At 39.4% G+C, this 19847-nt stretch overlaps 2 protein-coding genes across 3 annotated transcripts in view; both read right to left on the bottom strand.

The window, feature by feature from the left end:
* plxnb3 (plexin B3) overlaps positions 1–6045 on the bottom strand; it is a 53793-nt gene extending 47748 nt beyond the window's left edge. Inside the window, exon 1 of the mRNA XM_056772875.1 lies at positions 5882–6045. The gene's annotated coding sequence lies outside the window, so the exon portion shown is untranslated. The remainder of the gene's footprint in view (positions 1–5881) is intronic.
* Positions 6046–6494: 449 nt separating this feature from the next.
* Positions 6495–19834, bottom strand: abcd1 (ATP-binding cassette, sub-family D (ALD), member 1). Of its 2 annotated transcripts, XM_056772412.1 has the most exons (11): positions 19380–19834; positions 17916–18868; positions 17323–17503; positions 16161–16303; positions 15620–15791; positions 15132–15226; positions 12757–12902; positions 10790–10935; positions 10583–10667; positions 9737–9862; positions 6495–9376 (listed from the first exon to the last, which is right to left on the bottom strand). In XM_056772412.1, exons 2-11 carry the CDS (start codon positions 18828–18830, stop codon positions 9133–9135), a joined length of 2253 nt encoding a protein of 750 aa, XP_056628390.1. In that variant the 5' UTR covers positions 18831–18868; positions 19380–19834; the 3' UTR covers positions 6495–9132. The 2 variants fall into 2 exon arrangements, with proteins under 2 accessions (XP_056628390.1, XP_056628389.1); XM_056772411.1 differs by having other exon boundaries at positions 17916–19834.
* Between the last annotated feature and the right edge of the window lie 13 nt (positions 19835–19847).

The raw sequence follows: 19847 nt of genomic DNA, 5'->3' as shown, positions 1-19847 counted from the left end.
AACCAAAGTGACATCGGCCGTTGACACATGTGAGCAGCCGTAACAACGGCAGTTGTTCAAAGCTCTCGAGAACATCGACCCATTGGAAGACGGTCTATATCCAATAGCCTTGCCGTATCATGAGGGTCTTCATTAATTTAATTTCAGAGTCAATTTCTGCTCTCTGTGAAGAGACGCGATCCTTGGAATAACCCTGAATTCGTACACAACTGATTAACAATGCGCTAACAGATGTCTTCTTTGTGCTTGTACAACGTGTGTGTATGTATGTGTTGGAGTGGGGGGTTGGTAGGTAAACTGGTGTGTGTGTGTGTGTATGTTCTCATCCTTTGGAAAGGAAATCTCATTATAATCCAGATTGAACACGGAGGGCAGTCAATGTCAAACACGTAACCTCTTCAGCATCTCCAGATTTAAGCAGTTTGAATGAAAGTAAAATCAGGCTTCAAATCTAACAATGAAAATCTCCTCCCGTCCTTACTTAAAGATCCACGGCGCTCACAGGAAGCGGCTTAATCACACGCGGGTCAAATATATCACACTCTGGATGTAAGTAATTCATTTAGCGCATCATAATCACCAATTTCGTATGTAAATCAGACACTCGTCGGTTCGCATATAATGACACCAATTACAGTTCAGGACTACTTCTATTCTTTCCCTAGCTCATCCTAGTGCAACTTTCTTCATTTAAGACGTAGTTTAGATATAAATCCCACTAAAAAAATGTTGTGTTCATCCAAAAGAAAACAATTCTGTCATCATTTATTGAGCCTCATGTCGTTGAAAACAACAAATGAAGATATTTTAAGAAATGTCTCAGCGTTTATACAATGGAAGTCAATTAGGTCTGGGTCTCCATTCTGATGTTTTCCGATTCTGTATCACAAGCTCTCGATTCGATTCGATTCTCAATAAGAGTCAATGATTATAGATTTAATACAAATAATAGATATTTCTAAAAAAAGATGAGTAAATATCAGATATCAGGAATGCCACAAACCTGTTTATTAAACTTTAAACACGATTTGGTAAATTGAAACAGAACATGTTCTTTTACTTTTAAGATAACTTATAACAAACAAAATTTCACAAAATTAGCTGTACAGGTGGGCTGCATCTTATAAAACGGCTGGCTTTTATGTCAAGGTGATGTTAAATTTGACAAAATACCACATCCTCCACATTAAAGGTACAGTTTGTAACTATTTTGCATTAAAATATCGAAAAACAGCTAAGCTAGTGTTATATATTTTGTTCAGCTGAGTACTTACAATATCTCAAATGTTTCCAACGACTTGTAAATCGTGAGATAATCGCCCTTCTAAACACCGACACGGGGCAGTGCAGTCGCCTTTCAATGGCGTCATATCCACCTTCCCCTTTGTTACCGCCTTTACTGACGTAGAAACCACATGACAACAGTGTCTTGGACAAATGCAGAATTAGTGTCTAGCGTCTAGCAAGCCACTTACTTGTTTGGAGAAGTCACTTATTTAGGGACCACAATTATTCCCAACAATTATAAAACTTTACCTCATCTGCTAACATGATTTCTCGTCCCCATCTGACGTGTTCAATTTGTAAAAAACGCCGCTAGAGGGTGCACGATCAAAACAACAACAACGGCATAGCTTGATGCTGCGAAGGAACGTGGAATGATGGGATCTGTTGTCTTCAACTCCACCGCTGATGGCCATCAATCAGACAGGAACAAGTATGTTAGCGGATGAGGTAAAGTAATACATTTTTATAAATGTTGCGTATTATTGTGGTCCATAAATAAGTGACTGCTCGAAAAAAGCTAGTGGCTTGGTAGACGCTAATTCTGCATTTGTCCACGACACTGTTGTCATGCGGTTTCTACGTCAGTTAAGGTGGTAACAAAGGGGAACACGGATATGACGCTTTTGACAGGAATGCACAGGCATTTTTAGAATGGCGATTTTCGAAAGATTTACAAGTAGTTGGAAACATTTGAGATATTTTAAGTACTCAGCTGAACTAAATATATAACACTGCTCTTGGATATTTTACTATAAAATTGTTTCATACTGTACCTTTAACCATTACGAAAATATATCAAATCTTGGTTGACCACCAATCTGAATATTGGATGAGGCTGTACGTGCTTGTAATTGTTTGGGATCTTTCCTTTAAAATGCAGGAGTTTTCGATTCGCTGGTATTGATTAAAGGACAAACAATACCGCGTAATCCATCAGTACAGACACATGGGGGGTGTCGTATATTCAGGACGGTGAACAAAAGGATTTTGGTGCTTATGTCACAACCCATATGGACATGAACTATGATAGGGTGAGGGTCTACACAGATCTAAAAAAACTCCACAGGATTATGATTGAGAATTACATTTTGAATCTGTAGCTTTTGAAGAACAAAGCAAACACCAATAAGACCAATAATTCAAAATTTGGAATAAAAGGATTCTGTTGACCTCTAACTGACAAACTCCATTGTTAAATTAATCCTGTGGAATGTGATTAATAAACTTATATTCTATGATAAGGAATACAATGACATCTATAGCCACTTATAACAAACATCATCTGTTTTGAGAGGGCTAAATGTTTCCAATCAAAACTAAACAATCGCCTGTTTGGGGCTTTTTTTAGCAGATGGGTAGCTGAAAATTCACAAATATACTGTACATGGGTCAAAGACGTTAAGATGTCCCAATCAAAAGGAATTTACAAACGTGATTTTATCTCTATAGAAAGCACACTAAATGCAAGTAAAATACTTTGTGGTATCATCTAAGTTTTTGGAGAATAAAGTCAAGATTTGGTTGAAATAATGTTACATTCCTAAATTAGTGTAACACAAAATGTTTGTACAAATTCAAACAACATGCTTATACTGACTTGTACATATTAAAATATATAAAAGATAAGGGAGGATATTACGTTTTATTGTGCTTTAAATGAGTAAAATCTAAATAATTCTTATTGCCAAATGTGCAAAAGCTAGGATAGTGGCAAATTAAAATAAATATAAAATTACAACTAATTAGCATTTGGGGAGAAAGTAATTAGTCTTAAAAAGATATTTGTTGTAAATATGCCTGACAAGATTGTTACACTGAATGACATTTTAGTGTTTTTCTTCTGTAAATCAGGGGAAATGTATGATATTTATTTTTTGCTCAGAAAAACAAAAATTCATTTAAATTAAACAGAAAACTATTTAAAGCAGTATTACACATATTTTTTTATGCTTAACCCTTTTTTGTAGCAAAAATGATAATAATACATTATTTATGCTGTCACACCATACGACACATTATTGGTTAACTACCCAAATACAGATATATGTGATTACTCTGAATTCAGCGGATGCACATTCTATCCATTTATTGACAGGCTCACTACAAACATTTAAGAATAAAAGTGTTAATTTGATCTTTGCAAAACTCTAGATATCAGCATTAGTATTGGCCATTAAAAACCCATATTGGTCAACTGCTAGTTACAGTTCACACGGGACCCCCGGCCTCATTACTCAGTATTGCAGCGCTAAGCACACGAGAGAGAAGCAGAGGAATGAAGATTAGAGATTATTAACAAGAAACAATCCATCGGTTCTGCAGTAAATCCCCTCGACCACAAGCAGAAGAACGACGGAAGTTAAAGAGGAACAACTGTGGTCGGCCCTATATTTATAAGCTCATGAATCTGTGCAATTTAGAGAAAGAATAGATATTTGAGTCTAAAAAGAAAATTGAAAGAAAGAAAGAAAAGAGAGGGAGACAGAGAGAGAGAACCAAAGAAAGAAAAGAGAGGGAGAGGGAGAGGGAGGGAGAGAGAGAGAGAGAGAGAGAGAGAGAGAGAACCAAAGAAAGAAAAGAGAGAGAGAGAGAGAGAGAGAGAGGAATGAATGAATGAATGAATGAAAGAAAGAAAGAACGAAAGAAGCAAGAAATGTATTTTGAGAAAAAGAGAGTCATTTGAGCAGAACAAAACTGCAATTATTGTGTTGATGTTGCCCCTCCTTTTAGATCCATTTAAATCTGACAGTTTTCATAAGCAGTCATGTGTAGATGCATAATGTACCGAAAAAGAAAACAAGAGAGTGAGAGCGAGTGAGCGAGAGAGAGAGAGTTTCTGGCATTGATGAACTCTGTCTGTGTTCACACATCCCTCTGGAGTGTGAAGGACTGACTGCGGCGTCGATTTGGTGAAAATGAGCCAAAATGCTTGAAGACATCCCTGCTTGATTCAGCAGCACATCTGCTCAGAGCTCATTACTCTAACATGAAGCTCGCTGAAATCACTACCACACAACCCTCATTTCTCTACTCTTACATTACATCTCCACATCTTCACAACTATTCAGTACCCCCACAATGTGGCATTGTGTAGTGATGGTATCAGATTTAAATACTAGTGTTCGTCTGTATAAAGCAGCATAGTGACATAATATTATATTTTCATGTCTTACAACCCCAGTTTTATACAGTATAAATCTAGTAACCATGGTTTATTTGTTGCAGAAAAACCTTGTCTTGTACAACCACAGTTTTATCAAATATCACTAAATTGTAACTTCTGTCATCATTTACCAACCCTCACGTCAATCCAAACCTGCATGACTTTGTTTTTCAGCAGAACACAGAAGAAATGATTAAAGAATGTTGTTACACCATACAACACGACCTCATTGACTTCCATTGTGTGAAACCCACTTTCTCCAAATGTCTTCATTTGTCATACAGGTTGTGAACGACATGATTTATCCTACTTTTAACATGAGAATAAATCCCACACACTCGCACGGACGGAGGAACCTGAGCCATCCCTTATGAAAAAAAAAACACAGAGAAACATCATAGAAAGTCTAATGTCTTCCATTAAAAAAACATTACGAACCATAAGCTTTACCCATTAAACCACTACAAACTTCCTTTATGTGTTATCTTTTAACCATTATTCCAGTAGGATTTAATATCCGACTAATATAATCCATCACATACCAATAGACACTAGTTTCTATCCAAACCAATACAATTCCCATCATAACCAGTATCCATAAAAATGTCTATTCTGTTCTTGGCAGGATTTTATTGGGTTTTTTTCAGCAGGGATATCTGTAGACCAAAGTGACCACAGAGACTGAAGGGTGGGGTCTTATGACCTCCTCCAATAAGCAATCACATAGAAACGAGCCAGAACACCTTAACAACCACCTGCTCTTCTCAGCAATATTGACTTTTTTTGTCAAGAATGCATTACTTACCTACAAAAAGAGTTTAAAAGGCTCCAAACCAAAGCAACTTCATGCATGTGCACTTCACACGGCTTCATGTTTTATAGTCCCAGTCAGAAATGACTCACTCTTACTAAAGGCTTAACTCTGAACATCACAAACATCAGCTGCACACACAGACACACACACGCAGACACACACAGACAGACAGGTGGACTGAGTCAAATGTGTTTGACGTTTTAAAGCTCACGTCTGACTGAACTTCACTCGGAGGTTTGAAACAACAAGATCTTTGATGCTGCCTGATTACTTCCAGCAGAAACACCATCAGCTCGCGAACGAGATGCTGAAAAAACACTTCAGGCGAGGAAGAATTCAAACTATTTCCAAATGTACAAGAGTCCATCAGGCATGACATATTCAGCTCTTCTGATGAGAGGCTTTGTTAAGTCACAAAGTATAACAATCCTGATCCTGACACAGCTGTCAAATCCCGTCAGCAAGTTTAAACAGACAACGCAATGCTCATAAGGGACACATGGACAGCGCGCCGCAGTTTGATCAAATAAGAAACGTGTGTCGCTCCAACAAACGCAACACTTGTAACATTCACGCGCTCAATGTAACGAGATGGTTTTCAACGAGGCGTCTCTTACCTTCAGTCCGCCTGCCTTGGAAATACTTCGACACAAAGTGCTCTCGTTAACGTGTGTCAGACATGGGAAAGTCCGACGCGACGGTTCCGATCTCTCCTCTGGGTCAGAGTACGGTGCGTACTCGAACCGACAGCCAGGACGCCGCACGCGCAACGCAACACGTGGATGACAAACAGACGCACTGAAACATGGAAAGCCGAAAGTCTTTTCTCATTGGAATGAAACTGAATGCAGGGAGCGGTGCTGAAACTACACACACAGCACCACAGCGACACCCTTCGGTTATGAGATTGTGTCAGATGGACAGATTTCTATGAGGAGGTAGACATGCAGTATGGGTGAATGTTTCTAGATGTTCTGGTCTCTCTCTCATGATGTTTAAGAATCCTTTGCTCTGAAGAAGTCTGCTTAAGTTGTGCAAACATATTCATTTCTTATATTACAACAAAAAAGCTTTATTAAAAATGCTTTTGAAATGGATGACTAGGAAAGACAATGTAGTCTGTAAGAGCAGGGAATAGATAAAGGTCCTTCAATAGTGTTAAAAAGAATCTTAGGGTAGGAAGCTGCTTGAAAAAATGACAAAAGAACAGTTTTACACATTCACCAAATATGAGTAAAATATAACAGTTTGATTTATTTGTCATTTTCTTTAGTCACAACATAATTTCCACACTTACATTCGTTTTTAATGAGTTTACCAATATATGTATTTTAACATTTCCACGTAAGGAATAAATATCTCTAAACTCCTTAATGATTGTGTATATTTCATAAAGCTTTCTCTAAAATCTATCACAATTTGCAATGTATGTATAAAGAAAGTTATCTTTCACCGAGCACGTTTCTTGAACTTTATTACTTTCTGATTGCGAAAGCCATAAAAGCACGCAAAAGAATGGAGGGATGTGTTCTCAAGAGGATACGTTTTATTAAATTGCAAGAATATGTTTTTTTAATAATTCGGGCAAATAGGCAAGGGTTGCAATAATGATAGTCATCAATTACATTGCAATTAGTAATTTTTATTGAACCCAAAGAAAACACAATACGTTTCTATTAGGAAACGTATAATGTTGGATTAAAATGTCCCGTAACGAATCACTGCAATGAAAATGTAAATTCTGGTTTAAAATGATCTGTGCAAAATCTCGCATTATACAAATTTTGAGAAACACAGACATTATAATATTTTTTTTTAGCTTATTTCTTTAAGAGCAGTGATTCTATCATCAATCGTCTATCATCTTAAGAGACTCACATTTCTAGGTCAAATGCAACAATCGACAAAAGCATTTTGGTTTGAAATGCTAAAGACACTTTAAAGAAATTGCTGGTTGGGTCTCGTCCATTGTTAAGATTTGCTACAGTGGTCATCACATTTAAACATTACATGGTAGATGTAAGAAACACACATTTCAGATTGCATCACTTTGGACTAAAATGTGTCAAAGACAACCAGAAAATCAAGTCCTTGCTCATCATTTCAAAAAACTCGTATCGCATCTTCCCTCTGACATTTTCTACAACATTCGAACGCCAAACTTCAATGATTAGAAAAACATTCTCCTCTAAATGACATAATTAGAGATTCAAGTTCAACTGATGTCTATCTTATGAAGATAAATGATGGGAAATTAAATTTTAATGGAAACATTTGCTCGTAAGGTGCTTCGTACTGACTGTTTAGAATGTTACAAATAATCTCTTCAAATGAAATAAAAAAACAGTTTTATACTGGAAACGTCTTTATGACCATGTTAACATGCACATCATCTTTTCATTTTATGCATCCAATGGGGAAAAAGGATGGACGTAGGGGCCAAAATGTTTGTGAAATTGACTCCATTATGTGTCCCAAAGCTGAGAACAATTCTGATATACAGTAGGCATCCGTCAACCCATAAAAATGTCAGAGAGACTTTCAGAAATCTAATTCAGAAATACAATTGACAGTTGTGCTTCTGAAAATCCAATCTACTTTATTCCCACCTGGTTTTAAACTGACCCGGCTCTTTCAAAACAAATATTTTAGAGTCCAATCCATCAAACACTTAAAGCTTTCTATAGGGTTCAAAAGTTTACAAGAAACTTCACTGGATTAAGGCACACGTTACTGTAAATGTGCATGTGGTAATTGTTCAAAAATATCTATTAGCGTCTGACGAAAACAAAGATGATTAAATATACATACTAAGATTATTTTTCTGCTATAAAACCTGGCCCTGGATTTCAAAGACAGCATAAGTGACAACTCCTTAAAAGAAACAAAATATCACCACTGCCTCTCGCTCTATCCCTAAAGACACACACAGTCAACAGGGTCCTGCAGATCTCCAGAGATTTCTTCAGAGAACGAAGCAGAGAAACAGCTTTCATAGGTGCTTTCATCATCATCCGCACCTGGCCGAGTTGGCAGCTGTCTCGTATCCCCCAACCCCCCCCCCAAAAAACACACGCAGTCTGATGTACTACCATCAAACACACGCTCGCATATAAACAAACACAACACGCGCACTGAATGCAATGTCTTTGTGCAGCTAACAAAAGCTTTAGAAATTCCCTGCTGTGCGTTTTATGTTTTGAAACTTCCAAAGGGAATAATAAGTCTGAATGAAGTTAAGATCCGATTGGCTTCTGTTGGTGGTTGTTTCAGTAATATTGAGGAGTGAATTAACAATATTTATAAAATGACTCTTATTGCGTTCACTTCAAATTCACGTCAAATTTGGAGATTGTGTCAGACAGCAGAACAATATAGTGAAGAATAAAGTGTACAGTTGTTGAAAAAACAGCAGATTCACATTTATTGTAACTAACTTTGTTATCTCATTATCTTATTTTTAGGCTTGGTACCACAAAGATAGCAGCATAAACCCAAAAATGTGCGTTGACTGACTTCAATTGACAAAAAAAGAAAGTTGCCCAGCTAATAAGATGCATACGTATCACCATGACAACGGCTCTGATGTGCGCGTTACATATTTCATAACAGTGTTCCCTCTCGACTCGACGGAAGAAGGCAGAAGTTTCAGAATCGAATTTTATGAAAATCCTTCGGTCTCATTACTGCTTCTTTTGTGTTTCAACAAAAGGAATCAGTCCTTGATTCCTAACCCTATTAGCGAAACAATCAACTCGATCTATGACACACACACACCTGGCCTTGATCACATCTGTCATGTGTCTGTAAATCACTTCATAAGGCCTTAGTCTTTTCCAGCAGCAGACACTCCCTCTCTCTACTCCTGCTATTCCTCTTCCTCCTCCACCACCCCGTTCTCCTCCTCCGCCTCCTCCGGGCTCGGCAGGCTGCTGTCCTCCCCCAGAATGCGGCACAGATCCACCAGGCGCTGCTGCATCTTGGGAATTCCAGAGAGCTGCGTCTCCAGCCGGTGTTTCTCGTCTTGCAGGGAGAGACGTGTGGAGGCGTCCAGCTTCTCAAAGCGCCAGCCGCCCTCACCGTCGAACTGCAGCAGGTGGGAGTGGTACTTCCTGCGAGCGGAGGGAAAAATTAAACATGTGGATGAAATAATCAACGTTTCTTTTCTGTCATCTTTCAAAGGGACCATATTCTACACAGAGGATCGACAAAATCAAATTGTGCCATTTGATGCTGATGGTGCGATTTCTAAAGACACTCACAAATTGTATGCATCTATAAATGTTCTGTTTGATCTGGTGGAGGAGTTTCATCAAACACTTGAATTTCAAAAGAGCCCAAAATAAATGTTCTGTAATATGGCCCCTTTACACATACACGTTTATAATTCCAGATATTATATAGTTCCTGGAAAATATATTATTCTTTCAATAAAGCAACTGCTCTTCATTTTCATACGATTGAAAACTCACCAGAGAGAAGGTCGGTGTGTGATAGATAGAAGCGCAATCCCAGCGTCCTTTGCAGCTTCAAAGATTTTGCCTTCCACATCAATACTCACAGCACTGGTGCACTCATCCAGGAGAGCATACTTGGGTCTGTTAAAGATAATTCAGATTTATCAGCTTTAAGCACAAAAACTGAAGTTGTTGGAGACTCTTTAAACAGACTTAAAAGCAGCAGAATACACAGTCGAATTGTTTTATTATATTCTTACTTGGCTAATAAATATCTTTGTGGTTCAACCATAATCTCCCCCAAAGCAGCTGCTTGCTTCAAATGCAAATGATAAATTGTGAAGATGCCAGAATCATGAACTGAATCCACAAGACACAGTTAAATGCTAATAACATTTAGTAATTGAATATTTTATCACTTTAATGACTTTATGAAAACCATGAGACGTTTTTCTTTCCTGCAGTTTTTGCATACATTAGCATTTAGCATCGTGAAAGTGTTTATTTTTCTTTTAGGAATAAACATATTCATTAAAAAAATGATTAGACATAATTACTGCAAGAACATAAAGATTATCATTGATCAAAAGAAAAATAACTAAATGATATCACATTGGGAAAATCATCACACCTGAAACTGTTAAACTAGGTCATGTTTAACCCTGTGATATTTTGTTTCTTATTTCACGCTGTTCCTGGGTTATCAATTTATAATGCACATCTTTGCTATCACGGGACTTTATAATCCAAGGTTAAAACCAATGCCAACCCTTTTCTATCACTGTGAATTCAGACAAAATAATTTCACAAACATACATGAATCATGTCAAATGTCAAAAAAGTCAAAACCATGGATCATACTTGTGATAAAACATCCTTGCCATGCCCATCCTCTGCTTCTCTCCTCCAGACAACACATCCTTCCAGTCGCTCACTGCATCCCAACCTAATGACGTAATAATGTTTTAATACTCCATTTAAGTTTATTAATTAAGAAATATATAAATAAATAAAATCACAATATGTAATGTTTCTCATCTAATGTGAGGCCGTTGTGATGTCACTCACCTTCTTCTCTTTCCAGGATATAGCCGAGATTCACAGTTTTGAGAATCTCCTCCAGCTGCTGATCTGTGAGGTTCTTCTCCTGCATCTCCTGAACTGAATGAGGATAGATGACCTGATCTCGAAGGCTTCCCACCGACATGTACGGCCTGCATGATTACAAGTGCAAACAAATACACAATGATGAACTGAATCAGAAGATATCATCGGCTGGCTCCTCGTGATGAGTTCAAAGAAACATCAAGACACCGTTGTGAATTTAATGGATTAAGATGGATTCTCTTCTAGAAGACACTTCACTGCTGGATAAGGCATTCAGATCTCTTGCTGTGAACGTAATGATATTTTCAGTGTGTGATCAGTCTGGCTGTGTTGTGTTTGATTTATGTGTCCCTCACTCCTCGGCGCTCTAACATCTGTGTTCACTTGAATAAGACCAAGCCAACAAGGCTGAAATTGGTGCTAAAATGTGTAGGCTGCTCGAAAGACGTGTAAATTACATGGTGTTTGTGGTTTTAGGCCAATGTCCACAGGTCTAGCAGACCATGTAAAAAAAGTATGTAAAAATACTAATACACTTTAACCCAATAACAAGCAACATAGACAGCAAACATGGTTAATATTGGTCATTTACCTTTGTTAAATACATTAAAAGGATATATGGAAATATGGATAAAACCATGTTTATTTTGAATAAAAATAAATGCCCGAGGTTGAAAAAGCAAAGAATAATTGGACTAGAATCAAGTCCAATAATATTCCTTGCAATTCCCATTGTTGTCTTTCTTGTCCTTTTAAACAGCCTTGATATAATGTTCATCGCGCAGCAGTCGGGCAAATAACAGAGAGCAGCTGATTTAAAATAACGTTGGACACATCTCGTTGTGTGATCTGAGCAGGAAGTGAGAGCGTGTTCCTGTCGGTTCTGTAATGAAGCCGACATATAACACAGTCACAGGAGCACCATATGTGCTGACTGCTTTTGGATTGTGCTTCCATTTTTAATCGCACTCTCATCAGCGCTAATTAACCTGGCACGGCGTGGGAAATGAAAATAAACACATGCACGCACACCCACGTTTGTGCATTCTAATTGATCGTAATACTTAAACAAAATCCAGCAGACTGTGTCTCGACACAGGGCCGTGAACCTACACAAAGAAAAATCACCTGCCTTCTGCTCTCAAATCCCAATTCACACTTTGCATGCAACTGGCATTAACATACTATTCTGTACCACATAGTACGTAAGATATGAAATAGCTCATCCTAAATCAAATGATGGTGGAAAATAGTATGGTATATTGGTTTTCAAAGTATGCATGTATCATTCGGGTAACAGATGTGTTTGTCAAAAATCGGTGTTGTGAATTACTCACTCTTTGTTTGGTTGAACACAGAAAAAGGTATTCTTGCTTGTAACCAAACAGTTCTTGGACACCATTGACTACCATTGTAGTAAAAATGACAAAGGCAGTCAAAAGTGCCACCAATACTGTTTGCTTTCCTACATTCTTCAAAATATAATATTATGTGTTCTACAGAACAAAAAAATAAAGTAATCTTTCCTACTATGGGGGCCAATGGGGTCCAATAACTGTTTGGTTATAAGCATTCTTCCAAATATCTTTCTCTGTGTTCATCAGAACAAGACATTTATACAGACTTGGAACAACTCGAACAAAGTGAGTAAATGATGACAGAATTTTAACCTACAGTTGAAAAATGTAGTATTAGTTTGTTGGAATGTATAAACCTAAAACAACAGTAATGCAATATGTACATACTGAAAAGCATGCGTACTAATAAATTATTCTCTGATTCTGGTTTATTAATTCCATTAATGATTTTTGTACCTGCCCCTGAACAATACTTCTTTACTAACAGAGTTTCAGTCTCTCTATCTGCCGTTGTTCTGTTAAATCCAGCCAGTCGTGAGAGTGATTCTAAGTGTGCGGTCACAGCCGTACCTTTGAGGTATGTAAAACATGTGCTCAGGTGAAGGTTTATAGAGAACGCCGCTGTAGACCGGCCACAGTCCGCTCAGGATTCTGAACAAAGAGCTTTTGCCACAGCCATTGGGTCCCGTGATCAGCAAATGCATTCCTTCATCAACCTGCAAAACCAGAGAAGTAAAACCCCCCAGCGCTGTTAAAGAAGACACGTGACCTTAAGCAACACATCCCATAATGCACATTATAACTGCACAGTTCATTGGATCGCAAAACAATGCTGTTCGGGTTTGCTCTCATCACATTACCAGTTTAGATTAGAAATTTGATGCAAATGTACGATATTGTAATGTGAATTCAACTAATAAAAATGTGTAATTGTGATCACAAAATCAAAAGGAAAAAAATCAACGATTATGGTTTCTGTCAAAATCCTGTGGGCTAAACACAGCCTTACAAAAATAAAAAGAGGGAAAGACACATGGAGGGACAAACCACAGGAAACAGCCAAATGTGTTTATAAATTCAGTTAAACCGCAGGGTTAAAAGGAGTCGCTCTGATGGGAAAAGCTTGATGGTTTTCAAAGGCCTCTCGGTACAGCACGACACACTGAGCAGAACTCTCTCTCTGAAGCCTATCATTATGTTAAAGCCACTCACTCGACACGCACAAACAAATCAGCGCCGCATCCTGCAATAGCATCAATTACGATTATAAGACCATCAGCACATAAAACCAATGTGAATCATCTGGGTTCACATCATCTAAAAGCAGGGCCACAGAAACAACTAAAAATTTAACGTTTATGGTTTACAAAAAATTCTGTTAAGCTCCAAGAAGCGAGATTAAAACATAGCCCATACAACTGGTGCAATGTATTCCAAGTTATATAAAAGCTTTTGGGAGAAACAAACCGGAGATCTTAAAATTTGGCATATCCTAAGCGAACGTGATGTGCACATTCAATTTCATAAGAAATTTGAAATACAGTCATATTGCAGAATTAATGGTACCTTCTTAGAGGTTAACATTCATTCCCTTTCTATGGAAAAATGTACCTAGGGGTATTTCAAGCTTTCAGAAGAAGCTAAACGGCTTTTAAGAGCATGAACATTAGTATAAAAGACAGAATTTACGTTTCTCGGGACATTACATATAACAGCAGAGAGATGGTCTCGATTACGACCATGCACACCGCTGATTCTGTTCAACTATCTATTCTCACTCCTAGCGTGGTTTTGTCTGTGACATCATCACTGTGTCTTCCAGGCTTTATTCCTTCTGGCCTGTGGGAGTTTAGGACCTTCTTTTGGCTACGCTGCTGGTTTTAAGGAAGCATCTGAGAGACCATTGTGGGTAATGTGCATTGTGACATGTGCACTGCGTGACTGCAACATCAGGGCCGTGAGAGGGTATTAGCACCATACCGCCCCTGCGGATTCGAGACGCGGCCGTGGAAACTTTAAAAGCACACCAACGCACGAGCTGAATATAATCAGCACATTGTCCGCTGCAGACCGGTGGGGGTCACAATGTGATGCTCGTGACCCATTTCTCAGAATTTAGCAGGAAACATGAATGAATCATGAGGGAGCAGACACTCAAAGCAGACTCTAGCGATGCGTTCTCTGAAGTCCAGCGCATGGACTTGCATGCTAAAGCTCGCATCGCGATCATGTCGTGCATTCAAAACTAGCACCCGTTTTGTGATCATCAAACTCGCTGACGTACAAAATTAGACGACAAACAATCTGTCATCGCTTTTTGCAAAGTTAAAGAAGAATGTTAAAGAGCGGGTATCTCTCCAGGTAATGTCTAAAATATGTATTAAAACAGCGGTAGCGAGAACAGATCTGCATTCCATCACTGCACTTATCGTGCTAGCTGACTTTATAGCTTGAAGTCCTGCAACACGCATTAAGTCTACTTTAATCTTTAACAGAGTACATGACGCTAATACTTCATCCACGTATTCTAAAAAAGATGAGAAAAATTATCACCACATAACAGAGCGAATTAATACTTAAATATAGCCCTACAGCACATGTGATTCTCTCCGGGGGTCTTAGCAAGTAAGAAAATATCTTCACCTGAACTTCGAACTGTCAAAGGTCAGAAACTCAAGCACACTGCCGCTATCAGAACTGCTTAAAATAAATCCCAACAGATAAAAGTCTCTTGACTTATTCACAGTCTATGCACAAAAGTCAAGCAAAAAATCATGAGACCAGACTCATTAATTGTACAGGAGAACAAGATATTACAGCATAAATGTAAAAAATAATTTGTCTCCTTTACAGGAATTGTGTGAGTTGCACGGCACATGATATAGACATGGATGTTTGGCCCTGGGTTAAAGCAGAATCAAAGTGTTTAAATGAGAGGAGTTTACCTGGATGTTCAGGCTTGTCACCACCACGTCTCCTGTAGGGGTTATTATGGGAAGGTTCTCACATTTGATGCCCTTTTCCACGTCAACAACATGACCTACACACACGTATAAGACAACAGCTCACTGCAACATGTATTATGTTAAGATTTAAAACAAATGTACTGTTTTCGTCACATTATATGCTGTACACTTCCGCATACATAGTGCAGTAGTGGCCAAAAGTGAAGGTCGTTTATTAAAATTGACATCTTATTATTCAAGTCATTTATTATAGATGCGTTTATATTTTGTATGCGTGTTGCATTCATATACATGATACAACTGTTCTCAACGTTTTCTTCATTCCCTGTCAGCTTTCCAATTATTCCCATAGATGAAAGTGTTTTCTACATTTTCTACCATTAAATTCGTTTTTTGATGGTTTTATTTAACCCGGGGGGGTATTAAAACCACAACACGGCTTGACATGTTTCACACGCATGTCGTACCTCTGATCTGCAGCGGTCCTTCCACCCTCATGCCGTGTTTCACCTCCTGGTCTCCTTTCGTCGTCTCTGGCGTTACCTCCTCAGCCGAGCGGCGGTACACGCCGACACGCACATCCTCAAACACAGTGAACATCTCATACACACGGGCAGTGTAACCAGCCAGCTCTGTAACCTGTGGACAGGAGGTTTAAAGTCAGGGAAGGCAGAGATAACCCTGCCCAATTAACTTTTCCACTAAAACGACCACTTCTGATATTCTCATCAGCATGATTTTTTGACTGTAATTACAAGTACGGAAATAGCAGAGCTTGAATTGATTTGAGTTGTTTATTTTTTTATATCGTGACACACGATGGCACATTTTCAACTCCCACATCACATAACCAATAATTAAACAGCATGGAGTAATTGCATCGGCTCATAAATATACCCTCAATAAAGGTCCATTTAAGCCACAAATCAAGTCAACAAACCAGATTTCTAAACCATGAGCAGTAAAATACAGTCAAAACTGAAGGAAAGTCAAAGTTGACAAACTCACCTCTTTGTAGGAGCTCATGATCCTCTCCACCGCATCAGCTGCGGCATTCAGAAGGTTCCGGGCCGTGGTGAAAGCCTGTGTGCGTTCGCTCACCAGATCCTCCTCCTTCATCCCCAGCGCTGCTTGCTTCACATCTTCTGAATCTGTTTAAACACAACACACAAGTGAATAAGTCAGAACCACTCGATCTATAAAGTTCTCGATTAGGTTAGGTTAACATTCAAATTAGCATATTTGCGGTTTCTAAAATCCCGATTGGATAAATACTGTAGCGTCAAACTGACTGAATAAAAATAACCGAATACGCTGTTGTTCCGCATCCGGGGGGAAATGACACCTCACAAATCCTAGGACGTAACTTACTCAAATAAATAAAAAAATTCAAAGGACTGTTTACACACCGCACGGAGTTTCTGTGACTGTGTGTGCACAGCTTGTGAAATGAGGTTAGGGATGTTCAGTTTTTGATTGGGTGTCCGTTGCTCAGCGTCTGGTCGTATCATTCTACACCCGCTTCGTTCACACCGCACCCGTTTGACACCGCAATGTTGGGTAACCCAGCACAAGCCATGCTAACCCTGCTTCGGACATAATCCTGGGTAAAATGCAGGGATAACCCCGCTTCAAAATTACTAGTGTGAAACTTTCGTTTAACCGGGAATAAAAGCGGGGTTAAGAATGAAGATAACCCGGGGTTAAGTGCAGTGTGAAAAGCCCTTTTGTGTAAAAAAGTAAGTAAAAAATGTAAGAGGTCTGAGAAATAAAACATGACAACATTACAAAAGCAATTAGGGCAATAAAATCACCTCATTAAAATAAATAAATTAAGCATTAGATATATTGACACAGTTCACATGTTGGCAGCTCAACCAATAGAATCAACCAGTTGTTACATCATAATCTCATGATCAAATATCATCATCATACAAAATAATGTACATTTCTGTACGATGGTAAATTGTGCCAAGATTTATCATTACACCCCTATATTACAAACTATACTTCTAAGTTTTGATACCCTGTAACTTAATACATGGAGTAAAAATATAAAAACCTACAAAACAATCCCCTTAGGATCAAGGTGTTCAAGGACATTTTGAAATGAAACCATAGACAAAGAGAGGAAGACAGAAAGTCAAGATAATCAGAATTCAATCAATACCGTATTTCGAGTATCCAGTAGCAGTGATGATGGGCACGGCGACCATGACCAGACCCGAAGCACTCCAAAGATACTTCATCAGAAACTGCTCCAGCATGACGTACCACAACCTCTTGAACAGGATCAGGTTAATCTGCTCGGACAGCGCGCTGTAGCTCCTCTGCAGCTGCAACATCTCGATCTGCGCAGGGCACGCACACAGACACGGCAACACGTGCGCAGACACGCATACGCGCAGAAACACAGACAACAGGACAACATCAAGATGAAGAATATGCCAGTGGACTCGCACAACAATAATCGGCACTTACAAGTTGATCTTGGCTTTCAGAATCATTCTGTCAGCAGTCACAATATTTCTCTACTAATAAGAAAAATCTGTCTTTTCAGGGGTAACATCTGATCATGTGCGGAGCTGTGGGTCACAAAGGCGCATGCTGCCTTTTTCTCCATTTCCATGGGCTTCTTTTTTGTTTACGCGTCACATGATCTCTTTGTGCCCTATAAACACGGCCTCTGATCACATGACCGCCCTGTTCCTGAACATTTCTCATTGCATGAACACAAAACGACCAAACAATGAAAATACATACCTTATGACCACCGTAGAAAGCGATCTCCTCGGAATTGGCGATAATGCGTGAATGCATGTATCTCAGGTCGCCTTTTCTCCTGGCTTCCTCAGCCACCAGTTTACCAAAGCGGGGCGAGAATGCCCTCAGAACCTTGGCGGTGATGGCCACCACAATACCGGCTATCATGGAAGGCCATGTGGTGTTGGCACCTTTGGACTCTGCGGTTTTCAAGAGCGTGTAACAGGTCACCACCACATCTAGAATGGGCTTGGTAAGGTTGGAATACAGATGAGCCACAGAGGCCGCAAACATGACCATGTCTTCCGTCAAAGACTGATCGGGGTTTGCCAGCCTCCCGTCCATGTTGCTGACCCGGTAGTACGTCTGATCGCCGAAATACAGCATGTAGGCGTGGGTGACCAGCCGGGTGCGGAAGGCCAGGCTGAGCTGACCCTCCAAATATCGAATGGCACTGTTGACGAAGGTCGCCGGGATGGCGATGAGCAGCCACTTGCTCAGCTCCACCCCGAACGCCCTGGGGTCTTTCTGCACGATGGTTTTCACGATTTTGCCGTCCAGGTTGGCCACGTAAATGGACAGGAAGGTGCGCGAGGCGAGGGCGACCGAGTGGAAACCCAGCAGGCCGAGCTCTTTGCAGAAGAAGCGGGGAAACAGGATCCTCAGGAGACATAGCAACCTCTCCCAGAATTCTCGGTTCACGGCAGGAGAGCTTCTCTTTTTTCTGGTCTCCGCAACTTCTCCGTTGGAGGTAATCGGGTCAGTGGCTTTAGGTTGCTTACTAGTCCTTCCTCTGAGTCTGTCATATACATAAGGGGAAAGTTTCCTCGCCCCATACAGGGCGACAAGGAGGAGAAAGGTCTTTCTTACAAGAGGTTTATTCAGCTGCGAAGGCAGCTTTGAGTATACAGACATGGTCTCTGTAGCTTATTGATCCTTTCGACAGTTGAAATCTTAAAACCAATGAGATGCAAATACAATTTTATTTAAACCAACTTGAAAGGCCTTTAAACAGATTGATAGCAATTTCCTTCTATAACAACAGCATTGAGATTAAATGGAAACGGTGGAGACTTGTCTCAAGCTTGACCCTGATATCAAAGTCTGCATAGGAGACTTTAATACAACTTACTAAAATTAATTTCGCAACAATTATACAACGCTTACAATGACTTTTATATAATGTTGCAAGTTATGTCGGTTATCTGTCATTTTACCGTACGTCAACAAACTCATTTGTGCCTATATAAGTTCGCCCCTACGATAAAGTGATCAAACTTTTAGCTTTTTGAAACTTACTCTGAGAAGAGAATGACTTGGTTAATAAAACCGTAATACTGCAGTTATAATATCGTGGTTTAATCAATGTTAAACACGTCCTGAAAACAATCAAGTCAAACAACTCGTCCTGAGGTAACATTAGTTCACGGGAACCGCTAGCAGCGCGCGAGCTAACTTACTCACCGTACAAACACGAACAACAAACTCACAAAACACGAACAAAAGTCACTCCAAATCCCATTTACACCTTTACATCTTCACCGAGAGTGAACTAAAGTGCGTGTAAATGTCCAACAAAGGTCGTTTGAACCGAGCTAGCGCTGCTGGCTAATTCACTTGAACTTCCTCAAATGAACTTTTCCTGTGATCTTCTACCCGGAGGTCATTTCAAAGCAGATGTGAAATATGACAGGACAGCTGAAGCGTGACGGACCCACATGGTGGCGATCGCATACGGTCTCTATCGTTCATCGTCCCGCGGGGGAATCAGACGCACCGGGGTTCACGAGAAAAACAGTCGTGACAGTGACATTGAACCGCGCCGATAGGTGGAGTTGATTCTGTCATTTACACTACAGGCTCTTTTCACAATCACCGTCTTATCTTGTGTGTTTATTGTCGCTATCCGTTTTATTGTGTTACTTCGAGATA

Source organism: Triplophysa dalaica, chromosome 18, assembly GCF_015846415.1.
Source record: "Triplophysa dalaica isolate WHDGS20190420 chromosome 18, ASM1584641v1, whole genome shotgun sequence".
NCBI lineage: Eukaryota > Metazoa > Chordata > Actinopteri > Cypriniformes > Nemacheilidae > Triplophysa > Triplophysa dalaica.
Note: the sequence above shows the minus strand (reverse complement) of the source record. Positions and strands in the feature narration are given on the sequence as shown.

Bases quoted from the DNA above. Each gene is read 5' to 3' on its own strand.
- abcd1 (XM_056772411.1), bottom strand. From the start codon at position 18,830: ATGTCTGTATACTCAAAGCTGCCTTCGCAGCTGAATAAACCTCTTGTA. The intron at 15,227-15,619 runs GTACGACATGCG...ACGTGTGTGTAG, and splicing joins AGGACCGCTGCAGATCAGAG to GTCATGTTGTTGACGTGGAA. The intron at 9,863-10,582 runs GTATGATCCATG...TATCTTTAACAG, and splicing joins GCAAGGATGTTTTATCACAA to ACCCAAGTATGCTCTCCTGG.